This window comes from Myotis davidii, unplaced genomic scaffold (assembly GCF_000327345.1).
Source record: "Myotis davidii unplaced genomic scaffold, ASM32734v1 scaffold1947, whole genome shotgun sequence".
NCBI classification, from domain to species: domain Eukaryota; kingdom Metazoa; phylum Chordata; class Mammalia; order Chiroptera; family Vespertilionidae; genus Myotis; species Myotis davidii.
This window is the reverse complement of record NW_006297822.1, coordinates 159102-169163: the sequence shown is the minus strand read 5'-3', so window position 1 is coordinate 169163 and position 10062 is coordinate 159102. Positions and strand designations below refer to the sequence as shown.

Here is a 10062-nt window from a genome sequence, read left to right as displayed (position 1 = left end):
TTCTGTGCCTGCATCTTTCACCCGACTGGTATTTAGGGCAAACTTGTATGTGGTCACATATAAACCAGGGGTCAGCAAAACTTCCAGAAGTACTTATCCAAGCTGGCATCATCTCTCCCCTTCCCAAGGAGGATTAGAAATGTGATCAGGAACACCTGTAAGTCTGAGACTGTGAATTCTCCATCATCTCCTCTACCACCTGAACAGTGAGTCAGCCTGCAGGATTCCCGTTTAAAAATACTATAACCCTACAACACTACATTGCTCCTTAAGTCTTTTTTTTTCAATCTTTAATTTCTTTATTGATTAAGGTATTACATATGTGACCTCATTCCCCCCATAAAGCCCACACACACTCATGCCCTCACCCTCCCCGCAACTGTCGGTGTCCATTGGTTGGGCTTATATGCATGCATACAAGTCCTTTGGTTGATCTCTCCCCCTTCCCCACATCCTCCCCTACCTTCCCTCTGAGGTTTGACAGTCTGATCGCTGCTTCTCTGTCTCTGGATCTGTCCCTGTTCATCAGCCTATGTTGTTCACTATATTCCACAAATGAGAGAGATCATGTGGTATTTATCTTTCTCTGACTGGCTTATTTCACTTAGCATAATGCTCTCCAGTTCCATCCATGCTGTTGCAAAAGGCGAGAGTTCCTTCTTTTTTTAAAATTAAAATATATGACATCTAAAGCTGTTGCAAAAGGCGAGAGTTCCTTCTTTTTTTAAAATTAAAATATATTTGACATCTAACATTGCATAAATTTAAGGTGTACAACATGTTGATTTGATACATTTATGTATTATGATATGATTACCATTGTAGGGATAGTTAGTACCTCTATTACATCACATATCATTTCTTTTTTGTGGTGGGAATAATCAATATTTAGTCTCTCAGCAAGTTTGAAGATTATAATACAATACTGTTGAGTCTTGAGTTTCAGTGCTTTTTAAAACTGAATTCAACATTTTCTAAAAGCTACAGGAACTAGAGCTGGAAGACTCCTGATGGCTCCTTTGGTTGTACTGATCTGACTCTGGTTTGTAAACATAAAGCAAGTCCCCCACTGTATTCCTGAGGTAAACTAGAAGATTTGATCATGTAAATAGTTGCACAGCCTTTAGTCCTAAGGTTGGGGTGATGTGGCACTGTTTTCCCCTACTCTCACCAGCCCTTCTACCAAGCCTCCCATTCTGCTTCCAAACCTTGGCCTGTGGTTTGGTAGCAACACTTTCTGTGGAGAAATTAGGTTCTTGAACTGCAGGAAGTACTATTTGGCAGAGTTCAGACACAAAGGACAACTGAAAAGTGGAAACATCTAAAGGGTGGCTAAATTCCACTGTGATTCCGGTGAAGGCATACATTTATTATAACATCAACATCTAGATGTGATCACTTATTGAACATTAAATTAGTATTATGTGCTATGCTAGGTATTTCTCATTTATTTAGTTTAGGATTTGCCCACCCCCACCTGCAAACTTTTATTCTTGGTATTCCTCTTAATTGAGTTGATTTTCCCATCAATCTCCATTCTGATCTCTTCTGCATAAATTACCTCCAACATGAAATTATTCCTGTGTAATCCCATATGTTTCTAATCCCTGCACTTTTCTCATTCCCTGTAGTGTTTACATGTGCTACTCAAGTAGATTTCTCTTAACTGATATATGCTCAGTTATGTTTTATGTGTCCCTCATTAAATTAGAAAGGAATGTACTTCATAGTGCTTGAGTAATTTTACATGAATCATGATACTTATAGGTTAGAAAAATTATTGATAATGGTTCCCAATAGAGATGAGATTGATCAGGATACTCATGCTCATGATTGAGTTAAAGTGTACTAAGGTTTAATTCACATATAAGTTAGAATAAAAGTTCAATTAATTCTGTTCTACATCTTGTAATTTATGATTTTACAAATAAAAAATGCTATTTAAAGGATTCCTAGTAAGAATAAATGAATCTAGGCATTGTGCATCAGTGGTAACTAATATCTCAAAAACAGTCACAACTAGATGTTATACACATCCTGATCTGAGAGCACACTATCACAATGAAGTAGTCTTGCCAAAAAAGTTAATTCTAAATCTGATTAAGCTTACAGAATCCAAATATCAATTTTTAGAAAATACAGGGGACAGAGGAATAGGTTAAATTGCAACATGGCAAAATGCAACTAGCAAATTCAGACAATGGGAAACTTTTTTGTTCAATGAATAAATTGCAAGGAAGAGTGAGAACGTGAGCATTTATGGATTACAATAGAATTAAAAGACATATAAGTCAATCACAGCATATTAGCCTTCTTTGGATCCTGAATCAAAGAAACTTATTTAAAAGTTATTATGTAATTAAAAATTTAAATATTGATTGAACCTTTTATTTCAAGTAATTATTTTTAATTTTTAGATATATTTGTATTGTGGTTATTTTTTAAAGAGCTTTTTTAGAGATGCATACTAAAATATTTATTGATGAAATGATATGATGTCTGAGATTTGCTTTAAAATAATATGGGTAAGGTAGAAGAGTATATAGATGAAAATAGATCGGCTTAAGATGATTATTTGTGAAGCTCTCTGACAGGTACATAGGAGTGTACTATAAAATTATTTCCACTCACATAAGGTTGATCTTTTCTGTAATGAGAATTATTTTGTTTCATAATGAAACCATTGTGCCAAGATCCAGGATTTTATAAATAATTAATTCGGAGTATCATGTATTCCCAAAGGGGGCAAGTTTTTTCTTTGCCTTCACCTACTGTTTTCCAAGAGTAGTCATAACCATCCACATTAACTACCGGCATAACATAGAAATCCAGGTGCCTCAGAATATTGGTAAACAGATTTTCTTCCCCAGATAACTGAGTTACCTACAAATAAAACCAAGTGCGTTAAATAATATATCTTTTAAGTTCTTCTAAACTTAGTCTGTTTCTTTTTCCTTTTTAAAAATTAGTTTTTATTGATTTCAGAGAGGAAGCGAGAGGGAGAGAGAGATAGAAACATCAATGATGAGAGAGAATCATCTATCGGCTGCCTCCTGCATGCCCTCTACTGAGGATGGAGCCAGCAACTCGGGTATGTACCCTGACGTGGAATCAAACCATGACCTCCTGGTTCATGGGTTGAAGCTCAACCATTGAGCCACACCAGTCAGGCTAGTCTGTTTCTTTTATATGTCCCCCCGCCCCCCTTTTAAAAAGTCATTTGGCATGTTTAGATTTACAACTTTAACTTCTAGGAAGAGTATTAAATGGTCTTCCTATTTGATGGAGGCAGAAAACAGAACCATACATTTAATAAAAATTTCCTTTGAGAAACAAAAGTAATTATTTATTAAATCCAGAAAGCCCACTACAAAGATTTAAGGAAGCAAAAAGCTAGATATAGTTCTTTTCAATAATCCATATCAATCAGAGCTTTAATTTTTGTCTTATGTTCAGGTAGGACTAGTGATATTTCTACACCGTCTTTGTAACTTTTGGGGCTAAATTTTTGCTGTAATAGCAGTATGTTTCCCAAGCATCAGATCATTTGGCTTTAAAATCAGTGGTAGCTTTTCCTAAGTACTGGCTATGAGTTTCCAAATAGGCATCATCTGACAATGCTCATTTGGTTCCAGCGGTTCTCAACCGGTGGGTTGTGACCCCTTTGGCGGTCGAACGACCCTTTCATAGGGGTCGCCTAAGACCATCCTGAATATCAGGTATTTACATTATGATTCATAACAGTAGCGACATTACAGTTATGAAGTAGCAACGAAAATAATTTTATGGTTGAGTCACAACATGAGGAACTGTATTTAAAGGGCCAGAAGGTTGAGAACCACTAGACCCACACCTACCTTGGGGTCACATTTTCCAACATGATCTAATGACATCCTCATTCTGATGACTGAGAAGTGCATCACAAAATAACCAAATATAAAGGCAGGATAACCACAAAGACAAATTTCAGCTGGTTAAACCATTGCTTCTAGGACTAACCTTTGGTATAAACACATTATCATAATGAAGTAGTGGCAGCATTGCTATATTTTAATTTGTGGATTAGTTTACAATTATTTGTTGCTTTAAACTTTACTCAAAAACACCTCAAAAGATGTTTTTAAAAAATTTTTTTTATTATTGACAGAAGAAAAATGTCTTTAATCCTACCTTAACTATAGTAAAATCATCTTTACCATTTTCTCTTTTAAAATATTTAAAATATCATTTTCATATTCTGCTAAGACAATCATGAGTCATGTTAAAAATTTTTGCAATGGACAACCACTACATGAAATATGGGAGAAAGGAAAGCTAAAGTACAACTTGTTTTTTAATCTACTATGGGTCAGAAATGAAAGCTTAATGAGAAGGAAGCAAATTTTATAGACTAAAAGAAGCAATTTTTTCAAGAGTTGAGCAACTAGTAAAATACATTTTTATGCTCTAAATTTGTAAATTTATGTTGAAGTCATGTTTCAGTATTAACATAGCAGTTAATTATCAGAAAAAGATTAGAGACTTGATTTATTTTAAAGTAATAAAGCGTTTATCATTTTAATTTCTACAATGTTTGTTGAAGTTTTAATATATGTGGCCCAGTAGGTTTCTTTATCTGCCTCTCTATCTCTCTCTTTGGCTTAAAATTTATCTCTCACAATTTTGTAGGCCAGAGGTCCAAAATCAAGGTGTCAGCAGGATTGGTTCCTTCTTGAGGTTCTGAGGAAGAATCTGTTCCATGACTCTCTCCTAGCTTCTAGGGGTTGTTTGGCATTACTTGGCTCATAGCTACACCACTACAATCTCTGCCTCCATTGTCACATGGCCTTCTTTTTTAAAAATTTATCTTTATTGTTGAGAGTGCTACAGATGTCGCCCCTTTTTCCCCATTGCCCCCCTCTACCAGATTCCCACCCTGCCCAAGCCTTCATTGCCCTATTGTCTATGTCCATGGGCAATGCATATGTGCATATGTTCTATCACATCACATATCATTTCTTTTTTTTGTGGTGGGAATAATCAATATTTAGTCTCTCAGCAGTTTGAAGATTATAATATAACTAGTGGCCCAGTGCACAAAATTTGTGCACATTAAAAGGGGATTAACTAGGGAAAATATTTTAATATTGCTATTTGCCCTCTCTCTATAATAGAAGTGTCAGAGACGAAAGGAAATTAGTAAAATGTATATGAAAATCTTCCTCCTGTCAGTGTCTGGGGCACACCACGGGACCCAGAGTCAAGTCTCTGCCCACCCATGTGCGCCTCAAAATTGCTCAAGACCCAGACTTGGCCAGCCCCACCCCCATTGGGCTAGATCCAGACCCAGCTGGTCCCACCCTTGTCAAGCTCCGCTGGGCAGGGTAGCAGCCTCAGGTCCCCTGGCCTGGCAGTGGGGTGGGGGGTATGCTTGAGGTCCCCAGTGAAGTCCCCCTGGGTGGGGGATGTGGCTGAGATCCCCCATCAAGCCCCGCTGGGCCAGAGGTGTGGCCTGAGGTCCTCCAGCCCATCACCGGGGTGGGGGGTGCACTTTGAGGTCCCCCGTCAATCCCCGCCAGGTGGGGGGCATGGCCTGAGTTCCTCTGTCAAGCCCCAGCAGGTGGGGGGCACAGCCTTAGGTCCCCTGGCCTGGCGCTGGGGTGGGGAGCGTGGCCTGAGTTCCCCTGTTAAGCCCTGCTGGGGTGGGGGGTGCAGCCTGAGGTCCCGTCAAGCCCCATGGGGAGGGTTTGGGAGGAGTGCAGCCTCAGGTCCCTGCTGATTGCTTGTTAAGGCTTGTTTTGGGAACTCAGCCTCTGCTGTGGGTGCAGCCATCTTGTGTTACAGAGCCCTTCCGTCCCCCCTCCACTGTGGGCACTGTCATCTTTGTGGTGGAGTGATGGTCAATTTGCATATTACCTCTTTATTATATAGGATACTGTTAAGTCTTGAGTTTCAGTGCTTTTTAAAACTGAATTCAACACTTTCTAAAAGCTACAGGGGCTAGAGCTGGGAAGACTCCTGTAGCCTGATGGCTCCTTTGGTTGTACTGATCTGATTCTGGTTTGTAAAAATAGAACAAATCCCCCACTGTATTCTAGAAAATTTGGTCACTGTGGCTAAGACTTCCAGTACTATGTTGAACAAAAGTGGTAAAAGGGAAATTTCTGTCTTGTTCCTATTCTTAGGGAATATGGTTTTAATTTTTGCCCATTGAGTATGATGGTGGTTGTAGGTTTGTCATATATGACCTTTATTATGTTAAGGTATGCTCCCTCTATCCCCCCTTTCCTGAGAATTTTTATTAAAAATGGGTGCTGGCGCTAGCCAGTTTGGCTCAATAGATGGAGTTTCAGCCTGCATACCAAAGGGTCCCAGGTTCGATTATGGTCAAGGGCATGTACCCCGTTTGCAGGCTCCTCTATAGTCCAGGCCCTGGTCAGAGGCATGCAGGAGGCAACCAATCAATGTGTGTCTCTCACATTGATATTTCTCTCTGTCTTCCCCATTCTTCCACTGTCTTTCTAAAAATAAAAAATGGGTACAGGATTTTGTCAAATGCTTTTTCTGTGTCCATTAATAGGATCATGTGATTATTATCTTTCAATTTCTTTTATGTGATGTATCACATTTATTGATTTGTGAATATTGTACCAGCCTTTCATCCCTGGAATAATTCCCACTTGGTCATGGTGTTTGATCTTTTTGATCCGATTTGCTAATATTTTGTTGAGGATTTTAGCATCTGTGTTCATTGGGGATACTGGCCTGTAACTTTTCTTCTTTGCAGTATCTTTATCTTGTTTTAGAATTAGGATAATATTGGCCTCATAAAAAGAACTTGACAGTTTTCCTTTCTCTTGGATTTTTTGGAATAGTTTGAGGAGGATAGGTATTCTTGGAATGTTTGGTAAAACTCACCTGTGAAGTCATTGGACTAAGACTTTTGTTTGCTGGGAGTTTTTATTACTGCTTCAATTTCATTGGTTGTTATTTGTGTATTCAGGTTTTCTGAATCTTCCTGATTGAGTTTTGGAAGGTTGCATGATTCTTGGAATTTGTCCATTTCGCCAAGGTTTTCCAATTTGTTGGCATATACTTGTTCATAGTATTTTCTTACAATCCTTTGTATTTCTGTGGTGTCAGTTGTTACTTCACCTCTTTCATTTATGATTTTATTTATTTAGGCCCTCTTTCTTTGTTTTTTGATGAGTCTGGCTAACGGTTCATCAGTCTTGTTTATATTTTCAAAGAATCAGCTCTTATTTTCATTCATCTTTTGTATTTTTTTTTTTTAGTCTCTGTCATTTAGTTCCACTCTGATCTTTATTTTTTCCTTCCTTCTCCTTATTCTGGTCTGTTCTTATTCTCTTCCTAGTTCTTTTAGAAGTAGAGTTAAATAGTTTATTAGAGATTTTTCTTGCTTCACTCTCTTTATTTCCTTCTTACCTTTTTCAATGGTTAGATGGGAACTTTAGCCATGAGCTAGGCTTATGATCAATGTTAGCCCAGAAATTTCTTGTTTAATAAGCAGGGCTCCAAACAGAAGGATTGAGTGAGAGGTGAAAAATAGCCTTTGAAAATAGAAGGATAGAAGGAAACTGTCCAATAAGGGGACTTCTCAATGCCTGTAAGTAGAGAAGAGGGCTGAATGGACCAGCTAGATTAGCATCTGAAGTGAGGTAGGGGAAAAAGAGTCTTGTGGGATCTAATGCTATCTCCAGGTGAATAGTGTCAGAATTGAGTTAAATTGTAGGACACATAGCTGGTGTCACAGAATTGCTTGGTGAAGGGAAAATCCTCATACATTTGGTATCAGAGTGTTGTGAGTGTGGTGTTAATGTGAGACGAAAAGAAAAACTCAGGAGTAATGTCGGTTTTCTTTACACAGACTTTAAAGCTAAGCCAATTCACCTTTGGGTGCTTTACCTTTTTTGTTGTTGCTGTTGTTAATCCCCACCTGAGGATATTGTTTCCATTGATTATTTTTTAGAAAGAGAGAGTGGAAGGGAGGAGAGAGAGAGAGAGAGAGAGAGAGAGAGAGAGAGAGAGAGAGAAAGATATCAATTGTTTGTCTTCTGCATTTGTGCAGGGATGGAAGCTGCAACCAGAGTACGTGCTCTTGACCAGGAATAGAACCCACAACCCTACAGTGGGCCAACATTCTAACCACTGAGCAGCACCAGCCAGGGCTAGGTTGCTTTACTTTTTAAATATAAAATCCACACCCACAAATTTTTTAAGGTAAATATTTTATTTTCCTCATACAGTTGTTTGAATCATTATGGAAGTCAGACGGAGCAGGCAAAGATGGAGCTTAAATGTCCACTAAAAAGAGCTCTGTTGACTTAGGCTACAAAAATCAGGCTGACATTGTTGGGGCAAAATACTTGATTGTAAGTTTCTTGAAATGTATCTTGTTTTCCATTGTTTCTCCATGATCTGGAACTGCATAGGCAATTTATAAATGTGAAATAAATAATTTAACCTTATAAGGATTCCACAAGTGGGAGGAAAGATTTGTAAATTTGGGACAGACAGCAATTAAGGACAAGTTAACCAATATAAATTAGAGTCAATATGAGTTGAAATTTCTTTCTGGCCCAATCCAGATTCAGTTATAAAATAAAAAATAAATGTACTCTCTCTTCCTTTGCACCTTTCTCTCTCTACCAACTCCTACTTCCTTCATTCATTACCTAAAACAAATAGAACTACCCAATGTGGAGAAGATTCCAGATCATCAAATGACTGGGCTGTGTTAGGGTCTGCTCAGTTGGGAACTATCTTCATTTGGTCAAAGTAGTACCAGCGGTGGTTGGGAACTTTTCAGTAGGTCCAGGAATGCTACAGCTCCCATCCATGGGGAAGAAAGGATAAGTCAAATGAAGATAGTTAGAGATGTACTTGACAAGAGGTCAGAAGAGGTAGAAATAATTTTACTTTTGATGAACTTTATTTGTTAAGACATCAATCTAAGTGGTAATCTCTTAATTTCCTAACTCATTTGTTTTGTGTTACTGTGTATATGCAAATATAGTTTCAGGTTTTTAGTCATTACTAGTAGCCCAGTGCACGAAATTCGTGCACTGGGTTGGGGGGGCGGGGAGACCTCATAGTCTGGCCTTCACCCTCTCCAATCTGAGACCCCTCAGGGAATGTCTAACTACCTGTTTGTGCCACACTTTTAACAGATAGCAGCTCCATTGTTTTTTCTTTCTTATGCTTAAAACCATTGGAATTAGTAGGTATTCAAAGTGTGTATACATTTTTGTGGGACACCCTGTATATCTCTCGTCAGTGGTGAAAGAAACCAACAGTAGATTTGGAACCCCAAGACAGGGAACCTCGCTCACTTCCCACATGTCTCCCCACTTCACTTTCCACCTTCGTGGGCAGGAGAATCAACGTTTTCTCTCATTAATTCGGAAAAGCACGTCCTGTCACCCGCTGCCCGGCAGGAGTGCGCTAGGCCCCAAGCAAGCGAGGCTCAGTCAGAGGCAGCCTTCACTCATGGGTCATGGCACCCAAAGTGCACATTCCTTCTCTACAGTTGCCCCCGACTATCCCACTGTTTCATTGAGAGGACAGAATTCTTATCTGCCTCTGGGTTCTTGCTCTTGAACACTGACCGAAGGCACCTCAGCGAGGGCTGCCCACGCCCACCAGGTGTGTCTGTCTGCACCTGCTCCTGCCCCAGCACCTGCATTAACCCCCCAGAGGTGATCTTGTAGCTGCGCTGGCCTCCGTGGGAACAGGGCATCACCACTCTGCCCTCTCACTGTCATCTCACAGGCGCCCACCCTCAGCACCCAGAACACCCAAGCACTCTCCAAAGGACGTGAGCGCATCAGAGGGGATGTGTGCACATCCTGTGGGGGTGTTAAGCATGCTGGGTTGATGGAAGTGTGGTGGAGAGGCGGGGGAAACTTGTGCACGCCTTGGTTTGCAACTGTTGCAGGCCCGGGAGGGTGACAGTGTGCTGGGGATGTTTGCACGCCAGGAGGGGATGTGCACACTGGAGGCCTCTGGCTTTGCAGATCCACAAACCCCCGTGGTGCGGCCAGGAGGATGTCAGTCCCTGGG

General features: G+C 39.8%; 1 protein-coding gene across 1 annotated transcript in view; it reads right to left on the bottom strand.

The window, feature by feature from the left end:
- CPB2 (carboxypeptidase B2) overlaps positions 1-10062 on the bottom strand; it is a 60785-nt gene that overhangs the window by 22327 nt on the left and 28396 nt on the right. The window contains 1 exon segment of the mRNA XM_015570437.1: positions 2773-2883. Within this exon segment, the coding sequence (XP_015425923.1) occupies positions 2773-2883 (111 nt within the window).